Raw genomic sequence first — 27,751 nt, 5'->3', positions numbered from 1 at the left:
ATGCAGCAAAAAAGGACCCTAAATGTTCCATCTATCGCATGTCTATTCCATAAAGGAGTCCTCAATACATTTTCTTCCACACTTGATCAATTGCACATTTGGAATGCAACATATCATGCACAAAATATAAAGGCCAATGCGAACAAGAGCTACGGGGTTGTAATGCACTGATGTTTATGTGCAATCGTCAGGTGACATGCAAATAAAATAAATGAAAAGACAATACGTAAGATCAAATTTAAAAACACATTTTTATACTTTGTTATTTTATTAAGTGGTTTCCACAAGGAGGCGTGGGTATTGATACAGTAAGTAAATATACACAGGAGGAAAAAAAACAAAAACAAAATGAAAGCCAAAAACGGTTTTAGACTTAAGCCCAGTTGTAAGTGCCAAAATGTTAAAATACCTAGGAAAAAGGCCAGAAAAGGAATGTTTCAGGCATTAACACAATGAATGGTTTGTATTTAGGAGACCCACTTCATGTAAAGCAGATAAAAAAAATAAAAAGTGGCGAAAAGAAGAAAATTTGATTTCCCTGCGGTAACTATTTTGGTCTATGACACGGGAGAAAGGCTAAGAATGACATAACATGTTGAGCACCAGCCTCAATTGGATCAGCTTATACCAGGTTTGCACTTTTGAGAAACGGACATTGGGCCCTCTCTTCCACCCCACTGACGTGAAATAAAATCCAGGTCAGCTTTCAATTTTTTGTTTTGTTTTGTTAATTTCTACAGAGGGTAGTGCAACCATGTTCTTTACCGGAAGGACAGTGAGGTTTGATCTCTTACAGATAAACAACTAGGTTTAACTATGCAAGAACAAGACTGTCCTCAAAAAAAAATAATTTGGAAAAAACATAAAACAAAAAGAAAATGTCATCTTTAATTAACTTTGTCCTGAAATATATACAAATTATTGGTGGCAGCAACAGCGATAATATTCTCTTTTGGGTGCCATGCAGTGTGTAGAATCTTTTTGTTGAAATCTAGGCTGTCAACGTTGATTTCGTCTTTCTTCCGCTTACCACCGGTGCAGACTTTCCTTGGCTTTAAAATGGCACGAGGTTTGCTGCTCTCCCTAGATGCTTCCAAGGTGATATCCCGGCGTGTGTTTCTGTCAAACATTCTGAAGAAGTTGTTGTAAGAGCCAGTCATAATCGCGCTGAAAGAGGAAAGAGGCTTACTAAAGACCAATAACTTACGGTTTGCATATTTAATTAATTACCAGTCACACGTTCAGTTCAGCCTGGAGCTATATGGAGACTCATTTTAAGGGAAGGTGTCATGATTTATTTATTGTATTATATTGCTTTTAATAAAATAAACAAACATTTTATTTATTAGTGTTGTCACATTCTTATTTTTACTTCTCTATGGGGGCTGCCATTTTTTTTTACGCCGTACCCACACAGACCAAAACAAAGCTTGTTCGCAGAGCGAAATCCGGCGCCATTTTCACGTGGACCGGAAGCCGCTGCCGGACAGTAAGAGGACTACTTCCGGCCGCGGCTTCCGGCCTTATGTTCAACGAAGCGAAGGCGCAAGGAAGAGGAGCGTAGACCAGCGGAGGAGCAGGTAATTTATGTTTGTGTATGTGATGTGTGTATTATGTTTGTGTTAAACAGTCTGCTGAGCCCTGTATCTAATCCTCCTACACTGTGCAGTCGCTCAGAAAATGGCGGCACACAGTGTAGAAGGTTTGAAGATTCAAACCCTTCCTTCTCCTGGCACTAGCCAGAAGAAGGGAGGGGGGATTGTGTGAGGACACTAGAGGAGAGTGTGTCCACCCCAAATTTTCAGCATAAATCAATGAGGTTGCTTTACCACATTGACAATGCTGCAATTTTGGGAACTGCTCCCTCTAGAGCCCAGCACATGGAAATGTTATAAATTAGAATCTAATTTATAATATTTCCTGACTTGTGAAAAAAATTAAAACAATGTGTAATCACTCAAATACAAATTGTTTAACTGAAAAAAAATTAAAAAATTTCTAGCGACACATTCCCTTTAAAGGGTAAGTGTCATGATTTTTTTTTTTTTTAATCATATTTCTTTTAGTATGATAATAAAATAACATTTATTTAGTTGTGTTCTTGTGTTTTACTTTTACTTCTCTATGGGGGCTGACATTTTTTTTTTTATCTCTGTATGTGTCAATTAACAACACATACAGAGATGGAATACGGCACATACAACCCCATAGAGAATGCGAACGGGAGCCGTTCCATTCACTGCAGCGTACGCCGTCCCACACAGACCAAACCGAAGCTCGTTCCCAGAGCGTAATCCGGCGCCATTTATGTGGACCGGAAGCCGCTGCCGGACAGTAAGATGACGACTTCCGGCCATACGTTCAAGGAAGCGAAGGCGCAAGGACTAGGAGCGGAGGCGGCAGGAGCGTGCGCAGTATGTTCGTGTGCAGTATGTTCGTGTTATACTGTCTCTGCTGAGCCCTGTACCTAATCCTCCTAGACTGTGCAGTCACTCAGAAAATGGCGGCACACAGTGTAGGAGGTTTAAAGATTCAAACCCCACCTTCTCCTGGCACTAGCCAGAAGAAGGGAGGGGGGATTGTTTGAGGACACTAGAGAGAGTGTGTCTACCCCAAATTTGCCGCGTAAAGCAATGAGGTTGCTTTACCACATTGACCATGCTGCAATTTTGGGAACTGCTCCCTCTAGTGCCCAGCACATGGAAATGTTATAAATTAGAATCTAATTTATAATATTTCCTGACTTGTGAAAAAATTAAAACCATGTGTAATCACTCAAATAATAATTGTTTAACTAAAAAAAAAAAGCAACACATTCCCTTTAAGCAAGGAACACTCCAGGTAAAAAAAAACGCTACTCTTCTAGCTAATGCAGGGCCTGAGGCACTCTTCTATTTGGTGGTCTCTCAACCAGTGCCATGCACCACCTCACTAAGACCCAGCACTAGGCTTAAGAGTATACGTTTTGCATAGAGTATCCCTCCAACGGTCAAGCAACAGTTACGCTCAGGAGGAATGCACTGAATGGCACTTTGCACATTCATCTGGACTGAAAATATTTGTCAAAACTTTGCAAGTGTGTAAAGCATTAAAAAAAAAAAAGACATAAGATCTCTAAAAATCTGCAACATATTGGGCATGCTGTGAATTTGAAAGTCTGCAGCATCCCAAAATATCATCTGCTGATTTTGTTTTAGGCCGTTTATGAATGGGGCTTGTTCAAATCCATTATACTGTACTATGCTGCAGAATTTCACAATTTGCCCGCAGTAATGCAGATCCATGTTGTACTGATCTGTAATACGCCAACCATGGACTGCTATGGGCACATACTAATTTTTGATAAAATGCTTTTATGCGTCTAATATATTCCAAGATTAATAGGAGTATTTATAGGTATATCTAGAAAAACCACTGACCTGTCAGATCCATTCCAGCAGCATTCAAACTTATCAAAGATGCAGTCATTCTCATACAGGGAACAAAGCTTACTTCGAAGATATTCATGAACCTGTGTAAAAAAACAAAAACAAAATAAAAAATGGGATGATTGATAAATATATTAGTATAATAAACGAGAAGTACAAACAATATCTAATAGAAATGCAATTATTCCAAACCTGATATGTTTCTACTGGTCTACTCTCCATGTTTAGGTCCCACACTTTGACAGACAAGTAATCTCTTGTCATCATGTAGCGACCACTGTTACTGAACTTCACATCTGATATTGAAGAGATGATTTCAGAGAAAAATGATCTGCTGCTCGGGTCTTCAGGTTCTTCAAAAACTGAAATTAAAAAAAATATACATTGGTGAACTGAAAGTTGTCTCCATGCCCCTACACCCCCAGCTTCTCCACTCTAAGGCCCCATGCACACGAACGTAAAAACTCCCTTAATTACGGCACGTTTTTACGGGCCAATGGACTTCTATTGGCCACGTGTACCTCCCCGTATGCTTACGGGAAGGTGCCCGTGCCGTTGAAAAACATAGAACATGTCCTATTTCAGGCCGTAATTACGGGACCGTTGCTAGGCGACGTCAGTGGATCGTCACTGTCAAGGGTGCTGAAAGAGTTAAACGATCGGCAGTAACGCTTTCAGCACCAGGGACAGTAGCTACCGATCACAATATAGATAAAGCTGTAAAAAAAAAAAAAAAAAAAAAAAAAAAAAAAAAAAAGAAGACACTCATACTTACGAGAACTCCCTGCTTCTTCCTCCAGTCCGGCCTCCTGGGATGACGTTACAGCCCATGTGACCGCTATAGCCAATCACAGGCTGCTGCGGTCACATGGACTGCGCGTCATCCAGGGAGGTCGGGCTGGATGTCGAGAGGCACGCGTCACCAAGACAACGGCCGGTAAATATGAATTTCTTTTACTTTTATTACAGAAAGGGCTGTCCCTTCTCTCTATCCTGCTCTGATAGAGAGAAGGGACAGCAGATTACTGCAGCGTAATTTTGCAGCGAAAACGTGCCCGTAAATACGGGTCGAATACTGGTGACACCGGACCCGTATTTACGGGCACGGTTCCGTTAATACTGGTGCAATACGGGTCGAATACGTGTGACCAAGGACCCGTATTTACGGCAGTATTTACGGGTGGACAAAAATACGGTCGTGTGCATGGGGCCTAAGGCGGGGATCCCACGGGTTGGATATGCTGCATAAAAACTGTGCAGTGTATATCCGACCTGGAACCTGCAGCACATTCCGTCCAAAAAGCTGCACCACATTGTGGTGCAGCTTTTTGGCCGGAATTTCAGCCACGGAAAAACACAAAAAACGTTCATACTTACCCCCTCTCTTCTGCGCGTAGTCCGCCCTCCTAAGATGACGTTGCAGGCCATGTGACGCTGCAGCCTGTTATTGGCTGCAGCTGGTCACATAAGATGCAACATCATCCCAGGAGGTCGAACTGCAGGAAGGAGAGAGTTCTGGGTAAGTATGGTTCTTTTTTTTCTCCTGAGTTGCAATCTGCATAAGTCGCAAAACTTGGCTTTCTGTTGAGGGTTTTGCATCCCCATTGAATTCAATGCGGAAAACCTGCAACAGAAGATCACAAAAACGCAGCATAAATGGATAGGCTGCAGATTTATATTCTGCAACAGCTCAATTTATTAACGTTTATGCTGTGTTTTTTCCCCCGCAGTGTGGGCATGATTTTCTAAACCTCGTACACTTTGCTGCTACTGTAAATGCTGCGGAATTTGCGCACAGAATTCCATTGCGGAAATTCCGCAGCGTTTATTCTCCGTGGGAACCCGGCCTAAATCTGGGCCTTCACAGGCAGAAGCGTTCTGATAATAAAGACATTCAATTCACAAATATAAAAAAGTAAATCTGCACTGGAAATCACGGGTCTTCCCCACGTGCTTTCTTCACCATACATAAACATGATCGATTTGTATCCCATTCAAAACATACAAAAGCCATATACAGAATGGCGTAAACAAGGTACAGTCCGAGAGATCACATATAGTACTCTGGTTTCTCTTCAGAACGCATAAATCTTTCTAAACTAAGCAGCAGTGCTCAATGTCAAGCAGCAGAAAAAGCAAACAAGATTTTAGTATGCATAAAATAAAAATGTAATACCACCCCCCCCTTCCCCCTATAAATCCCTTGTCAGACCACATCTCTAACAAGGGATTTCGTTTTGGGCTCTACATTGTAAAAAGGATATAATAGAGCTGGAGAGATTTTAACAGGTGGGCGACTAGATTACTAATTGGGATGGGAGGCGTCTCTTATAATTAGAGGCTTGTTCATCTTGGAATGCCTCCACCTTGTACAGTCACTGTGCTGGTTGCCCATTCACCTCAGAATACCATCACCGGTCTATTTTAGACCTTAATGACCAGGCTATTTGTTACGTTTTTCCATCGTCGCATTCCAAGAGCTATAACTTTTTTATTTTTGCTTCAACATAGCTGTATAAGGTCTTGTATTTTTTAATAGCACCATTTTGGGGTACATATAATTCATGGATTAACTTTTTTTGGGGGGCGGGGGAAATAGAAAAAAAACCCAGGAATTTTGCCACTCGTGTCCTAAATCTACGCCGTTTACGTGTGGTATAAATAACAACTTTATTCAGCGGGTTGTTCCGATTACAACGATGCATTGTTTTTTTTTTTATGTTTTACTACTTTCACACAGTAAAAACACATTTTTCTCAAAATTATTTGTTTTTGTGTCTCCATATTTCTAGAGCCATAACTTTTTTATTTTTCCGCCGATGAGGTTGTGTGAGGGCTTGTTTTTTCGCGGGACGACTTGTAGTTTTTGTTGGTACCATTTTGGAGTAGATGCGACTTTTTGATCATTTTTTTTTTATGGCAGGATTCACAGAAAACAGCCATTTTTGCATTGTTTTTTTATTTTATTTTTACGGCGTTCACCGTGCAGGTTAAATAATGTAATAACTTTATAATTGGGGTCGTTACGGACGCGGCGATACCAAATATGTGTAACTTTTTTTGCTTTATTGTGTTCTTTTAAAAAAAGCATTTTGTAAGGGGAAAAGGTGGGTTTCTCATTTTTTATTTTATTAACTTTTTTACTAGTCCCACTAGGGGACTTCACTATGCGATCATCCGATCGCTATTATAATACACTTTACTGCCTGTCCGTTTAAAACAGTTTTAAGCGTGCTCTGCACACCCGTATTTTTAGACCGGCCTAACACATTCCTAATCGGACTGCTTTCCTTGGCCCCCCTATTACATTAGTCCTCAGAAGCCGACCCCCTTCATTCTACAGTACCCCCCCCCCCCCACCCTAATGCACTTCATATCTGTGCATTCAGATACTGGCTGGTGACCGGCTCTTGCAGCTTTATGTGCACTACCCTATGTTTATAAGAGATGGCCGGACCATTGTACTTAACAAGCACTTTTTTACATTTTGTGTCTCCCTTATTTCCGCATAGATTGTAAGCTCTTGCGAACAGGGCCCTCACTCCTCTAGTTTGAATTTTTATTTAGTTTTGTAACTATGTAATGTCTGATTTGGTCTGTACATGTTCCCCCTGAATTGTAAACTGCTGTGCAATATGTGGACGCTAAAAAAAAGGTTATTGGAAAAAACAAAAAAGGACGCTTTAGAGCTGATCTCATTTCCATGTATTAGTAGATGTGTGGTCAATAATTATTAAGAACTTTAACACGATTTTTAGACTAATATAGGTCCGTGCGACGCGCGTGAAAATCACGCGCGTTGCACGGACGTATATCCCGTTCGTCTGAATAAGCCCTTAGAGTGGTCAGACTATGGAATGCCCTATCCCAAGAGGTAATGATGGCAGATACTATGTCAGCATTTAAAAAGGGGCTACTTATTGAATGACAATTGGAATAGAGGGTTATAATGGATTTAGCAATGAATGACGTATAAATTCATTGAGAAAGGTTTAACTTTATAGACCGGTGGTTTTTTTTTTTCAACCTACGTAACATCTCGGGAAGGAATTTTAGCACTATTTATATTAGTCAACTAAATTAATTAATATATATCTACTGATATTTTGCTTTAACATACAAAAGGTGCATTAATAAGGCCTAATGCACATGACCGTGTAGTATTTCCGCTCAGTAAATACCGCACGGACAGGCCGCGGAGTGTCCACTGCATTTGCGGACCACGCTAACAGTAAGGCCCCATACACACGAACGTGCTTTTGCGGCCGCAATTTCCCCCGAAAATCCACGGGAGAATTGCGGCCCCATTCATTCCTATGGGCCCATGCACACGACTGTGGTTTCCACGGTCCATGCATGGCCCAGGAGCCTGGACCCCAAAGAGAACGGACATGTCTTATTACGGCCGTGTTCTGCAGTCCAGGCTCATAGGAAATAATGGACGCGGCCATGTGCACGGCCCGTGATTTGCAGGCGGCTCGCGGGAGTCACTCCGCATCCAGCCAACCTGAAAATCACATGGCAACGGTCGTGTGCATGAGGCCTTATAAGTATAGGAGCACAGTCCGTAAATGCGAAAAATAGGACAATGTCCTATTTTTTGTGGCTAATTTTTACAGTTCGGACTCACCCGTAAATATACGGGAAGTTGTCCGTGGCCAATCGAAATTAATGTTATTTTATCCGCAATTACAGATCCGTAATTGTGGATAAAAGCTACGGTCGTGTGCATGAGGCCTAATAGTTGGGTGCCGTGTAATATTGTTTGTGTGTATTAGGACGTGAGGAACACAAAAAGCTCATTCAACTGATAATCGCAGACTTACATTTTGAATGTCTATCGCAGAGTGCAGAATCCCGCATATCACAGAGTCTAATTGTTCCTTTGCTACTGCTGTAGACGAACACATTACATTGGTTAGGGTGGAATTCAGCAGCGGTGATGACTTCCGTCAATTCCTCCATGTTAGCAGGCTTAATATCTACAATGTCTGGCAATGCGGTTAAGGTCTTTTTCCTCCTAGAATAAGGCAAAACTTCCGCTATTTGCTAAAAATCCAAAACTAAGTAAAGTTAACAAAAACGGATTTGAAATTTCTGTAAAATGAACCCATGATAGCTGAACGCTCCTAAAGAGAAAAATAATCTACAGCTTTATAAGGAGTGCTTTTAAACATACAGGTAAGCAGTGAAATCCAATTTGTCATATATTATAATCTAGCTAGTCTTAGAGAACCTGTCACCTGCCCATACATGTGCAGCGGAGCACCGTATGTAACAGGCAGTGCTGCACAAACCCTGTCTCACTTGAAATTATTTTCCTAACAACCTTCGTTATTTACATATCGGTGCCGTTATATTTGGCACCCGATATGTAAATAACCCCCTGAATGGTCAATGCGGCGTGTTACTATCGCTGTGACAGACCAGCGACGTCTGCGCGGTGCGTGCACGCTTACTCTTCAGCTCTCTGCAGACAACGACAAGACTGTGTGATTTCTCGCGAGATCAGTCTTGTCATCCTTCTCTGCAGAGAGCTGAAGGGAGAGCGTGCGCACGTCCAGCTCCTACGCCACTGCTGACTATACTCCCGCTGCCAGGGAACCGAGGAATTCACATTCTTTGTCTCCTCTCCCACAGCGGCGACGGAGCAGTGTGCGCGCCCGTTCTCTCCTCTCCATCTCTTCAGACAGTGAAGGAAATCCAGTGTCATCTCGGGAGAGAGATAACAGCACAAGTAGCTGTTACACCGTTCGTAGGTGATTGGGCAGTGTCACAGCGATAGTAACACGCCCCCATGCCATTACACGCCCCATCGACAGTTCAGGGGGTTATTCACATATCGGGCGCCAAATATAACGGGCACAGATATGTAAATAACGGAGGAAGTTCTAAAAATTATTTAAAGTGAGACAGGGTTTGTGAAGCACTGCCCATTACATGCTGCACATGTATGGGCAGGTGAAAGGTTCTCTTTAAATGCTTTTACCGACTTGGTATTATATGACCATACATCCTTTCAAAAGGTGGAAGGAGGCTTTGGTTGGGGGGGGGGGGGGTGTTAGGATTACTGGTTTGACACCCGTGAGGAGATCCTAGAACTCTTTTCACACTGGCATGGGGCTTATGTTTTTATAGGAGCAACAATGGATCGGTCGTAATCGGTTTTGTAATGGAGCCCATTGACTTATAATGGATCAGGATTCTTTTTTTGTTTTTTTTAATGGATAGAATAGCGCAGCATTCTATACAATATCCTTTCCATCAAAAAACAATGGACACCTCATGGCTGGACCCCACCTGTAGTGGTCATATTGTTCTGCATGCTTCAATCATATGGAGAATTAATTTTAAGTAGGAATAATAGTCTGGCTGATGCAGTCAATCCAGGACAGACTGGTTTTAGTTCTAACAACATTTTCCCACAAGGAATTTCTGGGTTTAGTCAGGCCACAATATCTGTCTAGGCATAGATTTCATTTACGTAGACCTATGCGTAAGGGCCGGTTCACATCAGTGTTGGCTTTACGTTGAGGGTTTCCGTCGTGGAACCCCTCAACAGAAAGTCAAACGGAAATCTTCACTTCCGTTTGCATCACCATTGAGATCAATGGTGACGGAAACCTTGCTAATGGTTTCCGTTTGTCACCATTCCGGCAGGTTTCCGGTTTTTAGACGGAATCAATAGCACAGTTGACTGCGCTACTGATTCCGTCAGAAAAACGGAAACCTGCTGAAATGGTGACAAACGGAAACCATTAGCAATGTTTCCGTCCCCATTGAAATCAATGGTGATGCAAACGGAAGCGAAGATTTCCGTTTGACTTTCCGTTGAGGGGTTCCACGACGGAAACCCTCAACGTAAAGCCAACGCTGATGTGAACCGGCCCTAAGGGTGGATTCAAACATGCCATATTATTACACCACAGATTTGGCCGGACGGGATCCGCCGCAAAATATGCATGCAGATTTGAAAGCGGATTTAACCTTTAGCAATACAACGTCAAAAACAAAACAAAAAAAACGCCAAAACCATGCACCACCACACAAATTCTGTTTTCACAACGAAAAGGATACTAAAACTTCTATCTGTAATTTCTAAATGCCATAAATTAATTCTCAGGTCATCTGCAGAGAGGTATGTTTCATGATCGCTATTAACTGAAATAGAGTTTATATGATATGTATGTGCATTTGCAAATATCCTTCGTGGACTTGCTTCAACCATTAGGTCCATGGGCTTCAATATTGGCACCTAGGATAAGAAAGGAAAGTATGAAATAAGTATGACAGAAAAGTGTTTTGTTCTCAAATTCTATAGGTAAACATTTTGAAATCACTCAGCTTTACCAGCCAGTAGCAGAGACAAAAAGTGATGTAGTAAAGCGTCCAGCATTTATAGGTCAGCGAACCAAAAGTAAAGCCTTTGCTATGTAGGAGGGGGGCACGCTGAGGTAATAAATATTTTTTAGTAATAAAACACCAAAGCCTACTTTATTTGTGGAAAGAACATAAACACTTGTACAACTTGTAAAGTTCACCGAAAAGGGATAATTGTGCTTAATTCTAATTAAGGACATAGTTATGGGTATTACAAGACAAAGCCTTTTTATGCTCAGATTAAGTCTTTATCCACATAAGCGAGTCCGATTTGCATCAGCAAAAAAAACAGGTTGTTTTTTTCATGCATACGAGTGTCCGTGTTGCGTACGCATATCATTAGTTTTTCTCGTCAGCGTTTCTCATCAGCAAGAACTACCTGGTCCCACCTTTTTTTTCCCTGTATTTCTTTAGCAACTGATGTGTGAAAAATTGACAGCACATGGATGTCATCTGTGTGCTGTCCGTGTTTTTCACGCACCCATCGACTTCACTGGGAGAGGCTGATCCGTAAAAACAGACCAGAATAGGACATGTAGTAGGTTTCATGCAACGGACACACGCTCTGTGTAAAGACACAGACACGTGAATAGCCTCGCTGTATTGCATGGTCAGTGTACGGTCAAATATTTAAACAGACAGCACATGGACGTGAAATACGTTTTGTGACTAAGGCCTAAATCAACAAAAAGAACTAATGCACAGAAATGTAATTAATACTTCTGTGTATTAGTACTTTTGATGGATATAATTTGCAGGCTGCACAGACTTTAGGTATAGTTAGACTAGCCCGCTTTATTTAATTTGGTGTAGTAAGGCCTAACAATCACAAACTAGAACTAATTGGACTAATTCTAAATTACCATCTAATATGCATAATTAACTATTCGTGACTTAATTAAAGCTAACCTCTGGTTAAGAGACAAGTTGGTGGATTTCCATCGCTTATTATGTGCCTAGTATGTGGCTGTGAGAGATTGTCCTCACCTCGGTGGTCTCCCCAGCAGAAACTATTCTTCTTCCCCTACAAACTGTATTAACTCCTGTCAGATTCATAGTGCCTACCACTAAAACCACTGTAATCATGTTCGGCATGGTGAACGTTATTTCTACGACCGTTCACTCATTACGTTGTGATCCGCATCTAAATACATGTAATAACTTACCCGTAGAGAAGTAATTCTAAAGGGATCGCGTAGTCTGCCATCTTCATCCTTTAGGTTGTAACCTTCCGCTCTTTTATCACGTTCACTAATTTTCCACAACTTTATAGTCTTGTCTAGAAAGAAACCATATTGTGATAAGTATTCAAAGTGGCTATGTTTGAAAGAACGGAAATCGATGCCCCACGCACGCACAGACCCCGGAAGTTTACTGCTGACTAAATATAACACGACTATGTAAAGTTTTGTGTAGAGTTATTAGTAATAAGACTGATGCAAGTGTATGATTGTAGACAATTAAAGGTCACTATGAATTGTGCGTGTACTTGTTGGTTCCCTGCTGTTTTAAGAATTCTGTTAAGGCCGGATTCACACAGCCGTGTTAGGTCCGTGACATACGGACCGTATGTCGGCAGTATTTCCTGGACCCGGGCAGCTAGCATCATAGTTATGTATAATGCTAGGAGTCCCTGCCTCCCTGCGATATTACTGTTCTGTACTCAAAACAGGATTACAGTATGGGCCAGTATTCCCGCAGGGACTCCTAGCATCATAGATAACTATGATGCTAGGAGTCCAGCTCCTGAAGTGTCTCACGGACAGAACACGGCCTAACACTAACAACTTTTTCCTCGATTAAATGATTGTGCAACAGCATCTCAGCTGTGGTAAGTCTACAGGATTCACACATTATGGTAAATTAACTTACCATTGGTAGAAAGAAGAAAATGGGCAGCATTCTGCTGCGGCAACCACCTAATTTTGTTAATTTTCTCTTCAATTTCTAGACTTTTTAAGTAGTCAAACTCCGGTTCATGGCTCTGAAAGGTGCTGTAAACATTGTATTCACCCCTAGAATGAGGACGGCTTTTATTCTGTGGTGGGAAAAATAACATACAAGTATGCAGATTATAGTGGATTGACAAAGATTAGAAAACATATACGAGGTTGTTACACAGTATTCACCCTATTAAGACCTTTCATAAAGGGTTTTAGGTTGCAACCCCTTCTACAAATGTAACAGACAGATATCACAGAGTGCAACATAAATACATAAGAGGCGCCAAATTCAATTGCAATGGGCAATGGGGTAACAATAAGAGACTATTAAATAAGATGTATAAAAATAATCAGTTATGATAAATAAAATATATACATATAGAAATCACGTGCATCATCATATAAATCAATAAACTGGTTGGATGCACTATTGACATATTCACGGTGGCCAGGGTATGCACGTGAATATTCATGGTGATGGGGTATGAACATGCTTGCAAAAGGTAACCAAAAACGCTACATAGGTATCCAAGTTACTTTGATTTTGAGCATGTCCACTGCATATACGTTTAAGCTGGATAGGTAATAGAAAAGAGTAACTAACGACGCTTCCAACAGTTCTTTCCGTAACTTCCATATAAACTAATGTAAAGCGCCACAAACATGAGCGGAGACCTCCTTATTCATTCTTCGCATGCATGAGGTGGTGACCTTACCAAAAGTTAAGAATCCTTCTGTTTTTTTTTTACAAAGGTGCGGGTCCCAGAGCTGGGACCCGCATCTATCAGACATAAGCATGATCAGGATTCCCATCGAAGAAATCTACTGGATAAGGCCTCATGCACAGGACCGCATTTCTTTCGGCCACAGACACCCTCCCATATATTTACCCGCAAAAAATAGGACGTGTCCTATTAAAATCGCATTTACGGGCCGTGATCCAATACTTATTACTGAAAACACAGTGCACAAATGCGGGTGACACTCCACGACTCATCCGTGCAGCAGCCACTGACCGTAAATACTGCACAGTCGTGTGCATGAGTCTTGCTCATAATGATGTGAATGAGAAACTATGGGGGTACTTGAGACAAGAGCATAGTATGTAACTACGGATTACAGCTTCAATATTAAAATCACATAATTATCCAAGTAAGGCCTCATGCACACGACCGTATTTTTTCCCACCCGTAAATACTGGCGTAAATACGGGTCCGGTGTCACACGTATTCCACCCGTTTTGCACCAGTATTTATGAACCCGTGCCCGTAAATATGGGTCCGGTGTCACCCGTATTCCACCCGTATTTACGAGCACGTTTTTGGCGGCAAAATAGCACTGCACTAATCGGCAGCCCCTTCTCTCTATCAGTGCAGGATAGAGAGAAGGGACATCCTTTTCTGTAATAAAAGTTAAAGAAATTCATACTTACCCGGCCGTTGTCTTGGTGACGCGTCCCTCTCTTCACATCCAGCCCGACATCCCTGGATGACGCGGCAGTCCATGTGACCGCTGCAGCCTGTGATTGGCTGCAGCGGTCACATGGCCTGAAACGTCATCCAGGACGTCGGGCCGGATGTCGAGAGGGACGCGTCACCAAGGCAACGGGCGGGAGACCGGACTGGAGGAAGCAGGAAGTTGTCGGTAAGTATGAACGTCTTTTATTTTTATTTTTTACAGGTTTATACTGATCGGTAGTCACTGTCCAGGGTGCTGAAAGAGTTACTGCCGATCAGTTAACTCTTTCAGCTCCCTGGACAGTGACTATTTACGGACGTCGCTTAGCAACGCTGCCGTAATGACGGGTGCACACATGTAGCCACCCGTCATTACGAGAGCTCCATAGACTTCTATGGACTGTCCGTGCCGTTATTACGGCCTGAAATAGGACATGTTCTATCTTTTTCAACGGCACGGGCACCTTCCCGTGAGAAAACGGGAAGGTACCCGTCGCCAATAGAAGTCTATGAGCCCGTTATTACGGGTCGTAATTACGACCCGTAATAACGGGAGTTTTTACGGTCGTGTGCATGAGGCCTAAGTCTGTTATGAGATTACTGAGAAGTAGCAGTCAAAACAGAAACAAGAACATTTCCAATTGACTGAATATTTCTGAGAGTCTAGGTAACTCATTCAAAGAAATTCACACTTTCACACTTGCAAATTCTGATGCAAAATACGGACCAAAAATATGCAAGGTAAAACCAGGAGTGGGTCCGAAACAGTCAAGTGCTAATATTTCCATTATACTTTCTCTGTGCAGGTTCCTATCCTGGACCACAATACAGCCATGTGAAAGCGGCCTAAGGCGAAGCTGTAAATCTGTAAGGGCAAATCCATGTAAAAAAAAATGTCTAACATAAGATAGACAAAGATCAAAACATTTCTAGAAAGCAAAAGACAAACCTCTTGTTCCCTTTGAAATATAACGACTCTTCCGCCTTTGTCTCCTGTTGCTAACAAGTCGCCAGTAAAGTTGAATTCGACAGTAGAAATAATATCAGCTGTAAGAGGAAAGACAACACGGTGTTATGATAGTATAATAGAAATGTGTACTTTAATCGGCACATTTCCGCGTCAAGACTTCAGTTTCTGACGGAGCAGAATCTTCTGACGGAGTTCACACAGAGCGTAAAATTTAAGCTGTGGAACCGGCCTCGAAAACCGCGCCAAAAACCGGCAATGAAATCCACATGTGATACATGCAGCTTTTCATGCGAAAAGCAGATTTCACGCATTGCATAGCAATGAATGAAACGTGATGAAAATCTTCAGCAGTTCCGCAACAGATAAAGCAACTCGCTTACATTGTGCTGTACTTTGCTGCAGAACTTCGATGCAGGTTAAATTGAAATTCCGCAACAAAATATGCGGTAGAAAGCATAACGGGTCCCGAAGAGAGCAGGCAAAAGCAAAGAATAACTAAAGGGAGGCTAACTGATGGCACGGTCGTAGGAATTGCCTTAATAAAAGAGGTTGTACCACCCATCAATACATGCCCAGTTACAAAACAAACACCTTTATATCTGCACATATGTATGATGCCATTAAGAGTTTTCCAAAACCTTTAAGGCACATCTATTCCATATTCCAGGATTGCCATATCTTACGGCAGTCTGAATCCTAGGAGCGTTTCATCACAAGTGACCCCTGCAGGCTTCATAGGGTGCAGTGGTCCCACGATAAAACGTCATCACAGGAGGCCGGTTGGACCCAAAACAGCCAGAAGAGCAGGGACACGTTGCAAGGAGAGGGGAGTGTATGTTTTTTTTTTGAGGCTGACGTTTTCTACAGAGGTCAATCAGTCTGAATATACGCACCAAATAAATGGTGCAAATATTTGTCTTGAATTCCCTGCATGTTCTAGGTCAGATACACAGCAAACTTTTCTGATCCGTGTGAACATACCCTTATCAAATATGCAGGACCCCATATGTGAATCCAATACAATCAGACAGGAACGCGTACTTGTAAAGTCACAGCGAAGTACCGCTTTCACATATAATGCCAGATGAGATCGCATACTGCGCCGGATAAAATACGAGCGGCACATGCAGAAAACTTCAGTGAAGATAACAGCGAGGTGGACATAGGGTGCCAACGTGAATACCCAGCAGCGGGGCAGAGTTGTAGAGGATTACATGGCAATAATGGGAGAACTTGTGAGTAAACAGCCTGCCCGAGTAGCACTTGTAGGTTCATTAGCATATTGTAATAAAGCTCGTAGCTGGTGTAGATTTCCCTTCTGGCACGCGGACAGCAGAAGATGCAACACATTTATTAGGAGGTGCGCTCCTCTTAATACAATTATCGGCATCTTGATCCTGCAAACTTCATATATTAAAACTGGCATATGAAAGGCCAGTCTTCGTGAATCTGCTCCTAAGTATATATTGCAAATTTTTGTTTTTATAAAATACAGAAGTAAAATGGACATCAAATTAGAAATTTCCTTGAACTCCTCAATAAAACACTGACTTTTATTAACAGGACACAAATGAATGAATGCGGACTGCATTGTGATTTTATAATGAAAGGGAATCGGTTACCTGACAGGTCATAAAGGTTATGTGGGGGTCCAGCTTCTGAAAACCACCCACTCACTGCTGAGAACGGAGGGCTTCAAATGCATGTTTGCGGCTGAGAGTGGGATGAACATGAACATCTCTTTCCGAATAGATGAGTGGAAGCGTCAGACACCGACAAGTGAGCACAAAAGGATGTGTTAATGATGCCTTATACCTGTGCCCAAAAAGGCGCATCTCGGAGCAATAAGCAGGACGCTTCATCACTTTAAATATAGGTCTCCCTTTTGGAGCGCTGCATCTTTCTTTTTCCTCCTAAGATAGTATTATCTAGGTATTGTATCGGTAATGGAAAACCACTTACCTATTCAGGTTGAGCTGACACAACACTACTTGATAGCACATAGAAGAGATGTTCTGCCGGCTGCTCGAGAAAACTGCACTCAGGGAATGAAGGAGGCACAGAAGGATAAAAACTGCAGCAAAGGGACCAGGCACATCAATTCAGCCACGATTCTGGTTTTGTAAAGAATGGATTTTACTTGAAATACAGACAACGCGTTTTAGGGCCGAAATGATTCATTCATCAGGTCCTGATAAAGGGACATGAAAATACATTCGGTTGCTGGATTGCTGCGCCTGGTGCCTTGTCCTTTTACTGCAGTTCTTATACTTCCAAGCATTCTGTTCCTTAATAGTCCACAGTGCACCTATCTAATTACCATGACACTATGGATAGTAATATGGCTGAAACAACAGCTGTATGAATTATAAAACTGGTGGTAAAAAACAGCATTACACAGGAATCTGTCCTGCACGTTTAGATCATAGAGGGGAAGAAGGTGAAAAGCATGAGTTTTGCCCTGAATAGTAGAGTTCCCCCCACTACGTATTTGATCGGAGGGCCCATTCCTGATCGGCAATTAATGTCCTCTTGGGACAGGCCTATGGGGAACAGGTCACGCACCAGACGGTCATAGTCTATAAAATGTGATTGAAAGATATGCTGGTTCCAAATGTAAAAAAAGAAGACAGTAGCAGTGAAACTCTGGTATAGGACTTCAAAAGGCAAGGACTTACACGGGACCTTCCTTTGGCAACTCAAAGCACTGCATCCAAACCGATCTGTAAATAAGAGCAAGATCATTGCACTATTTCTCCGCATTTAAGGGCTGTGGTATGTTGCAGGTAAGACGACCCATATCTACTGGCGTGCCTTTCTGCCACTGCGCAGCCATGGTGTACACCTGTTCTACCTAATACACCAACAATGTAATACTGAAGTATACGATCAGCAGAACGATTAAAATACTTATTTTCTAGAAAACTGAAAAATGTACAAACACAAAGAAACACCCCAAATTCTGCCTGAAAATAACAGACCCCATACCCTTAGGGTATGTTCACGTGGCTTATTTTCGGCCGTTTTTCGGGCAGAGCGCCTGCAAACATCTGGCCATTGATTTCAATAGGAAAAACGGCGTTCTGTTCTGACTGGCCGTTTTTTTTAAGAGGCGTTTTAAAAAAACATCTGCATAAAAAAAAAAACACCCGCGGAAAAGTGCATGTCACTTCTTGAGCCATTTTTCATTGACTAGAAAAACAGCGAAAAAGGAGAGTTTGCTTAAATAACGGCTGAAAATCAGGAGATGTTTTCACTTAAAAACAGCTCCGTATTTTCAGACTTTTTTGCTAAGCGTGTGAACTTACCCTAAGGCTGGGTTCACACAGTTTTTGCAGGCGGAAAAGCTGCATCAAAATTCAGTTTGGAGGTTTGAGGCAGATTTTCCTCTGCCTGCACGACTATTTTCGTGGCGTTGATCGCCGCAGTCATAAAACACCGCAAAATATGCTTTCTCTGCCTGAATGGGAGGTCAGAGGCGTAATCACGCGAAGATAGGGCATGTCCCTTCATTCTCCCGCGAGCCGGTTTTGCTCGCGGGAGAAAACCGCCGCTGCCTCCCATTGAAATCAACGGGAGGCATTTTCGGCCGGTTTTGCGGTGCGGTTTCCGCATAAAAAAACCCAGTGTGAACATACCCTAATACATATCCATTATTAAAACTGATGCCTTTAGAAGAAGTAGCAATTCTGCTAATAAAAATAAGACAGCGGTAGGAACAAAGTCCATCAGGAGAGTACAGGGCACGCTTTATGACATACTGGCAGACACAAGCTGTCAGAAGTGTCAAAATCCATCACATCCATCTGAATGGGGTTATTTCTGCAGTAAGAACATGGAATTTTACGAACAGTCGCAAAGATTTCTGCAACAAGTCTGCCAGGTGTGAACCACCCTAGAGAGATGAGAAAACTGCAGCATCAGAGTCGTTGTACCTGTAGGTTGATAGAGGTCTTCCTATTGGACCCAATCAGGTTACATCTCAATGTACTGTGTCAAATAAACTCAGCTCTGCTAGAACTATTAAAACGAAAGTGTAGAATAAAGCAATAAGTATTATGTGGTATATTCTGATCTCCGCTGAATCTTGACATTCCTCCAAAGCCAATAAAAAACAAACAAACACAGACTTGGGCACGTCTCTCACTGCTGTAATAGAAGGAAAATTGGAGACAAAGAACATTGTGGTTCTGCAAATACAAGACATGCAGGTTTAATACCACGCAGAAAATTATCACCTCTACTTTAATGACATCACCGGCTGAAACCAAGAGGCTACACACCCTGTTCTTAATATTACAGGTTGGGAATAAACAGCCAGAACCTCAATATGTCTACGAACCATCCCAATGCCATAAGCCGAGAAACTGTGCAGAATGGGAACAAACAAGCTTTCTGAATATTTCATAGTCCAGATGTCCCTGTCTGTGAAATTGTATAAATATACAAAGAGGACGCTGCTTACTCGGCTCAGTCTGTCAGCGATATCAAGCTATGTCTCCAGCGAGGACAAAAATCAAATGCAAGCAATAAATGTGCAATCTGCTGCCTGGACAGGTTCTTTTTTTCCTACTACAGTATTGAGATGAGCAGTAAGGCCTTGTTCACATCTTCTTTGGAGGCTCCGTTGCAGATCAGGTCGAATATAGCTGCGTAATTGTTTTGGGTAAAACCACGGACAACCCGACGGAACCCATTAAAGTCAATGGGTCCCGTTGGCCGCCACTGGTGTCCGTCGTGTAACGAAACTGGTGCTTCTTGTTGTTCTGCTCCTCTAACTTATCTAACCATTTGACAACTCGGACACGGATTTGGATCTCAGAGATTTTTGTTCTTTTCTGCTCTGGTGATTAGGGGAGGATTGGTGCATGAAGACATAGGAATAACTGGCATGTATGAACGCTGCCCATCCTTTTATTTAAATTTTATTGAATATATTGCAACACAGTACACAATAGTAAAACAGACCACACTGGCTAGTATAGTGGAGCGTCTTAAGAGGTAGTTCACACGGCGTTTTTTGGCAGGCACAAAAAAACCTGCCCAAAAATTCCTTCAGTAATTTTGAGACAGATTTTGAAATGCAATAACTTTTTGAAGCTTTTTTTTCCTGTGTTTTTGAACAAAACAAAAAAAAAAAAAAAACACTCCAAATGAGCGCCGCAGGTCTTTTTCTACCTCCCATTGACTTCAATGGAAGGTTAGAGGCGGAATCCGCTCAAAGAAAGCATTGTTTTTTTTTTATATGAGCAGCCAAAAGCCATCCAGGAGAAAAAGGCCTCTGGTTCCCATTGAAATCAACGGGGGCGATTTGGGGGTATTTCTTGGCACCGATTCCAACAATTTTCAAAACAAAGTGTGAACTACCCCTTAAAGGGATTTTCCCAGACTCACAAATCACCTATCCACAGGACAGGCAATCTCCCCCCCCCCCCCCGGGGGAGGGTGTGCAGTGAGGAGGATCTGGGAGTTTGGGAACCCAGTCTCACGATTGGTATTTATCACAGCAGTGGGGCCACCAGTAATCAGATAATGTAGGATTCTGGGAAAACCCTGGGGTCGTACTTCCTTATATAAATTGTTATGCATTATTATGAAACATTACTCAATACAAATCAATGAATATCTCAATCACCACGACGGGGACCGGAATGTATATTAGCGAGTGTACTCACATACTGCAGTGAGTACATTGCTAATAATTTTTCGTCCCGCATAACCCCTGTAACAAACCAATATTTTTTTATTTTGGGGGACGACAACATATGAGGTGTTAGACTGGCAATTTATATTTTAAAAAAAAAAAGCCTCACATTTAGGCTCAAGTGCGCACATGCCACCCAAAATACGCAGTGCGAGATTCTCCAGTATCCAGAGCTGCCCTGGACACAACCCTGAGCTTCATCTAATGCTGGACAAGAATACAGTACCACCACCGGTAAAACAAGCTTTAACTTAGTAGTAGTAGAGCAGTCATTGAACATACACGCTCATTTATTTTTACAATGGATAATCGTTCAGATCAAAGCAAGCATCACAATGAAATGTTTCCTTGCACCATATGGCAAATAACCATTTCATCCAATAGAACAGGTTTCCAAAGTCTGAAATGATTAGTGTCACCTTGGATTATTGCTACAATTGTACATACCAAATGATTGCCACATTTATGGTGTCGCCCAGAATTATCAAATAACACCATTGTTCCGTATGGAAGTTACTTAAGTGTTGTGTGGTTTAGGAAGAAACAGTTTTGCATATATTAGGGAACTCTTAGTTAATAGAGGGGGGTCCACTGTTTAAGACCATCATCTCTTGATGGGTCCTAAACAGTGAAGAGCGGTTACAAAATGTGCTTCTCACTCTGGAGGACCTGTCTTGCATTTGACAACCCACTGATAGGATTGAGTCCAATGTAATGCTTAATTTCCCCAGTGGTCGCGCTGCAGAAAAACAGAACACTTACTGCCAGGTTTTACGCAACCAACAGCTTATCGCTAGGGGTCCCAACAGAGCAAAACTTGGTGATGAGATTATTGTCAAGGGACCCTTCTAACAACTAAGAATTGTGACACTGAGAACCCCTTTAACCAAATACTGTTAAAGGGGTTTCCACACCAGACATATGCATGATATAGTGCCAGCATATGTTACAGGGGTGTATTCAATGGTGCAGCCATCTAAATTTTTGTCACAATTTCATAAAAATCAGCCGCATGACCAACGTGGGAATACACCCTAAATTAAAGGGGCTCTGTCACCACATTATAAGTGCCCTGTCTCCTACATAAGGAGATCGGCGCTATAATGTAGGTGACAGTAATGCTTTTTATTTAGAAAAACTATCTATTTTAAACCACTTTATTAGCGATTTTTAGCTTTATGCTAATGAGTTTCTTAATGCCCAACTGGGCGTGTTTTTATTTTAGACCAAGTGGGCATTGTACAGAGGAGTGTATGACGCTGACCAATCAGTGACCAGTCAGCGTCGTACACTTCTCTCCATTCATTTACACAGCAGCATCGCGTTCTTACTAGAACACGATGTGCAGCCACATACACAGACATTAAAGAGCTCTCCTGTGTGGTATAGAGGAGCTGTCAGTTCTCCCGTGTGGTGTAGTATGGAGGAGCGGTCACTTCTCCCGTGTGGTGTAGTATATAGAGGATCCGTCAGCTCTCCCGTGTGGTATGGTATAGAGGAGCCGTCAGCTCTCCCGTGTGGTGTGGCATAGAGGAGCCGTCAGCTCTCCCGTGTGGTGTGGCATAGAGGAGCCGTCAGCTCTCCCGTGTGGTGTGGCATAGAGGAGCCGTCAGCTCTCCCGTGTGGTGTAGCATAAAGGAGCCGGCAGCTCTCCTGTGTGGTGTAGCATAAAGGAGCCGGCAGCTCTCCCGTGTGGTGTGGCATAAAGGAGCCGGCAGCTCTCCTGTGTGGTGTAGCATAAAGGAGCCGGCAGCTCTCCTGTGTGGTGTAGCATAAAGGAGCCGGCAGCTCTCCCGTGTGGTGTAGCATAAAGGAGCCGGCAGCTCTCCCGTGTGGTGTAGCATAAAGGAGCCGGCAGCTCTCCCGTGTGGTGTGGCATAAAGGAGCCGGCAGCTCTCCCGTGTGGTGTGGCATAAAGGAGCCGGCAGCTCTCCCGTGTGGTGTGGCATAAAGGAGCCGGCAGCTCTCCCGTGTGGTGTAGCATAAAGGAGCCGGCAGCTCTCCTGTGTGGTGTAGCATAAAGGAGCCGGCAGCTCTCCTGTGTGGTGTAGCATAAAGGAGCCGGCAGCTCTCCTGTGTGGTGTAGCATAAAGGAGCCGGCAGCTCTCCTGTGTGGTGTAGCATAGAGGAGCCGTCAGCTCTCCTGTGTGGTGTGGCATAGTGGAGCCGGCAGCTCTCCTGTGTGGTGTGGCATAGTGGAGATGGCAGCTCTCCTGTGTGGTGTGGTATAGTGGAGCAGGCAGCTCTCCTGTGTGGTGTGGTATAGAGGAGCTGGCAGCTCTCCTGTGTGGTGTGGTATAGAGGAGCTGGCAGCTCTCCTGTGTGGTGTGGTATAGAGGAGCTGGCAGCTCTCCTGTGTGGTGTGGTATAGAGGAGCTGGCAGCTCTCCTGTGTGGTGTGGTATAGAGGAGCTGGCAGCTCTCCTGTGTGGTGTGGTATAGAGGAGCTGGCAGCTCTCCTGTGTGGTGTGGTATAGAGGAGCTGGCAGCTCTCCTGTGTGGTGTGGTATAGAGGAGCTGGCAGCTCTCCTGTGTGGTGTGGTATAGAGGAGCTGGCAGCTCTCCTGTGTGGTGTGGTATAGAGGAGCTGGCAGCTCTCCTGTGTGGTGTGGTATAGAGGAGCTGGCAGCTCTCCTGTGTGGTGTGGTATAGAGGAGCTGGCAGCTCTCCTGTGTGTGGTGTAGTATAGAGGAACTGTCGCTTCTCGTGTCACGTCTGTTCCATCAATTCTATCCAAATAAGAACAACAATTATAAGAATAGATGCTACAGAACTCCTGGAAACGTATTTGTAAATTTGACAGCTAGGATTACTATTTCCTCCATACACATTCTGGCAATGTCAGCACGGATTGGACACTGTCAGTATGTAGAGACATGCACCATTGACAAGTGAATTGGTAACATCCAGTTGTCAATTTATTCTTTCATTTCCAGGTGAAATAACCAAGGAACACCACAACTGATCGCTCTTACAAAAAATTTTTTATATTTGACAGCGATTTGACGGATTTGGGGGGGGGAAATTACATTTTCTACACCAGTTGCCTGGTGTAGAAAAGTCTCAAACGGCACAGAAGTTGCATTTAGTGGGAAAAATTGTGCAATTTGTAGCTTCTGCGGCTTACACCAGGTTTTACAAAAAGCAGGTGGGGCATAGTGAAAGGGGCAGGGCCACCCACGGCCCAACACATTTACTATAATTTACGTCAGATGCTGGCAATAATTACAGCTGAACTGTTGTCAAATTTGTTACATCTTACACCTGTGGTCTTTAAGCCAAGACTGGCATATGAAACGCCAGACTTCATAAATCTGCCCAATTGTGTTTTTATGGCATAAAATTTAGATGTGGAATCCGTACTGAAATTCTGCAACAAACTACAGTAGAACCATTCACTTACAGCGCAGAAAGCCGGCAGCAGATGGCAGACATGCAGATCTTAAATCCTCAGCATGCCCTATCTGCGGTGGAAATGTAACAGATTTTAACTGCAGGTTTCATTCATTGCGGATTTTGGTGCACATTTATTTATGCAGCGTGTGAATCCAGCCTTGTTGGGAATACAAGCAGTTACATGTAAGAGGAGCGGACTGGTCCTCTTTAAAAAGAATCTGAACTGACCTCCTTCTGTAAGACGCTGTAAGTAAAATCATGTCAGTGGGTGCAATATCTCCCATTTGAGACTCGTGTACATAGAACACGCTGAATACAAAACAACTCAATTTAGAACCACGTGACGCCATACAACACATTGCAGCCAATCAGACAGCTGTGATTTACAATAGGTGCGCACTGGCCTTAGGTGCCAAATAGAACGATTCAGGTCACCCTTTAATATAGTTAATGGATTTGTCCTGCTGAACTACCAGCCTTTCCAGCAGTGCAGCTTCTCCAAGATTGAGGTGGAAACCTCAGCGATCAGCCGTTATCACTGTGGTAAGCTGTGGTCACCTGCACATGTCACCTGTAGTGTCTCTGCAGAGGAAACGCTATATTGCATGCCACTCATTTAAATTAAAGGGACATCTTGTAATAAATTAGTCTGCCTTTCATTCTCTGGCTAATAGAGGGGGGGGGGGCTCTTGTGACCTCCTATTAGAGCATGTGGGTATCATAGAAAGAGGTCTCCCCACTCTAGACCCCATCGCTTAGCCAGAGCAAAGAGTTGCTGCATGGTCCCCCCACTGTCTAATAGGGCTATTCCCATCTCAGAGTGATAGGACATGGCTCGGACATGCCATCACTTTGCGATCGTGGGGGGTCAGACTGTCGGCACCCTCGCCAAGCCTGACTTTATAGCGGCCACATCACCGATTTAGCGCCGTGGCCCCTTTACGTTTTTTTCCTTGCACAGTAGAGCTCTCGGACATCTAGATGTGCAATGAACCGCGGCACAGCTCCATTCAAGTGAGTAGTGCCAGCTGCAGTTTCCTGCACATTTAGGGGACCGGTAGCACCGCTGTGCAAGGTGAAGAGGCCACACCGCTTAGTTAGACCCATTCAATCTAAGGCATCGGCGCTGGCATATCCTGACGGTAATAACCCTTTAAACAGGCGCCGGGTAATGCTATATTTGCCATGCAGTTATTCAGAGACAAACGTACCAACAGCTTCTCCAGCCAGAACAGGAATGGTCAGTAGCGTCTAGCAGTCAATCTTGCAGCCATTAGATCACACGTTAGGGGGACAATATACAGCGTCATAGATCCTTAATCAGTGTTCCCCAACCAATGGCTCGGAAGGTACACGTGGCTCCCCAGCGGATAGTGGCATCAGAGAGATCAAAATATTACGGAAACATTGCACTAGGGTCCAAACCTCATCACCGGCAGGTTATTGTAATGTAAGACCCGTCACCTCTTCATAAACGCTTAAGGCAGTGCTCGCACGTGCGTCGTGGGATCCGTTAGGAGCCTCCGGCACAGATTTCGTCATACTTGCTGGACAAAATAGCGCAGCAGGCAGCGCTATTTTGTCTGGCGAAATGATGCATATCGACAGGACCCATTAAAGGGAACCTGTCATGGGGCACGAAAACTGCTGACCGCGATATAGAGGGCGGCATTGTGATAATACCTTTTGTCTCAGTCATGCAGCGAGAAATCAAATGTTTAATTGCCCTGACGCCACGATCTCAAGTGCCACTGAGGCGGGACTTGATGTACACGTGCTCCCGCGCTGCGTGCCGCAAGTCCTGCCCCTCTGCTTTAAATGGAGGCTCTTGCGTCTTTCCGATTGGCCGCCAGAGGAGAAAGTGGCACTTGCGACTGCCGCACCGGGGAGGGCATCAAAATGCGTTACTCGGTCAGACAAAAGGTACGTCTACAACGCACAAGTCGTATTTTAAAGTGGCCTGCGAGCTGGAAAGCGTTGGGGACCTCTGCGGTAAATCTATGGATCAGATTCTCTTTCCCGGCTGCTCGCACATATGGAGATACTTCACCACGGTCGATAGATAGGACTTAGAAATTGCTGCTGTTTTAGGGCACACTGCAGTCCGGATAAACAGCAGCGTGCATGAGGTGTGCAGTTTTACATGTGGTGCATTTTCTATAGAAACTGAATGAGGAATGAATGAATGAAGAATGAATGAATAAGTACCCCCTCCCCCAATCACAGCAAAAACCTCATGTCATTCAATCAGATTTGCTGTGATTTTTGGGAGAGGCGGCTCCATTATCTCCCCTGATGTCACCCAGTGGGTGCAGGCCGGACATGCCTCCTGTACACCCAGTGATGGTCAATGCTTTGGGCCTTACTGCCAGTCATACCATGCACCGTACCCACCTTCTGCCACATCCTCGTCTATGGCACCTTTGACTTGGGAGAAACACCACTGGAAATCGTTCCCTCCGCCCACTCCTGCAACACAAGAGAAAAGAGCCGGTGAGGAGGCCGCCACTTACCCACTACCAACCCCCAGACCGTGCAGCGGAGCCGGCCGCGGCCTCTCTTCCTCCCTCCCCTCTGTCTTATTTACCTGCCATGGCTTCCCTCTAGGACCAGGCCTCCCAATCCGGGCGTCGCTGAGAGGGAGGAGGAGAAGGAGGACGGGGAGGGTTCGCCCTTCACACTCTCCCCCTCCTGAGTACGTGTGTGTGTGGCGCTGGGCTGTCAGGGGCTGCAGCGGTTGTTCCGGTGCCGGTGACTAGGGAAGGAGGAGGCAGGCAGGACTCGGAAGGGGACGCGGTGGTTAGAAGCCGCTCTCGGCTTCTCCGGGATGAGGTTTCAAAATGGCGCACATTGCTCGTCGACATGATTCGGTGACGTCATTTAACCCTCCTGCCGCCAGGCGCGGCACTTAGTCACACACAGGAGAAGCCTTCGGCTCCGGGCGGAAGCTCCTGTCCTGTGCGGCAGCAAAAGGGTTAAGAGGAGAGTACGCTGAAGGAAATGTATGCGGGGTATACTGTCATCACCTATGTCTCCGCAGCGGCTGTAGAACCATTAGTCTCAGCATGGCACGGACGGAACCAATAAATATAGGGGGAGGTTTATCGACACTAATCGAGAAGTTGCCTCTAGCAACCAATCAGATTCCAGCTTTCATTTTTCAAGGGTCGAAAGCTGCAACCCAATTGGTTGCTATGGGTAACTACTGCAATTTTAATTTACCCTTGTCTAGATAAATCACCCCTATTGGGGTTGATGTTTCTAGGTTATGAACTGTTGTTGTCAGGGTCGACACACTACCATAAATCATAATATATATTTTGCAGCAGCTTACTCTATAGCACTGTTAGTAGATACCTATATGTATGGAGCTGTTATTTTCTCACTGTATGTTGCTATTATTTGAGCTCTGTATGGGGGGACTCCGACGTATAGACGAAAGGTAGCGAAGTATCCCACTGTATAGGCTTACAG

General features: G+C 43.7%; 1 protein-coding gene across 1 annotated transcript; it reads right to left on the bottom strand.

Annotated features, from left to right (window-relative positions):
• Window positions 1-249: 249 nt before the first annotated feature.
• PPP2R2D (protein phosphatase 2 regulatory subunit Bdelta) lies at window positions 250-27,350 on the bottom strand. The gene is made up of 10 exons (XM_075843162.1): window positions 26,865-27,350; window positions 26,672-26,746; window positions 15,158-15,255; window positions 12,681-12,846; window positions 11,975-12,087; window positions 10,506-10,683; window positions 8,255-8,419; window positions 3,621-3,790; window positions 3,420-3,511; window positions 250-1,167 (listed from the first exon to the last, which is right to left on the bottom strand). Exons 1-10 carry the CDS (start codon window positions 26,869-26,871, stop codon window positions 888-890), a joined length of 1,344 nt encoding a protein of 447 aa, XP_075699277.1. The 5' UTR covers window positions 26,872-27,350; the 3' UTR covers window positions 250-887.
• Window positions 27,351-27,751: the final 401 nt, after the last annotated feature.

Source organism: Rhinoderma darwinii, chromosome 11 (genome assembly GCF_050947455.1).
Source record: "Rhinoderma darwinii isolate aRhiDar2 chromosome 11, aRhiDar2.hap1, whole genome shotgun sequence".
Lineage (NCBI taxonomy): Eukaryota > Metazoa > Chordata > Amphibia > Anura > Rhinodermatidae > Rhinoderma > Rhinoderma darwinii.
The sequence above is the reverse complement of the archived record's forward strand: the minus strand, read 5'-3'. Positions and strand labels throughout refer to the sequence as shown.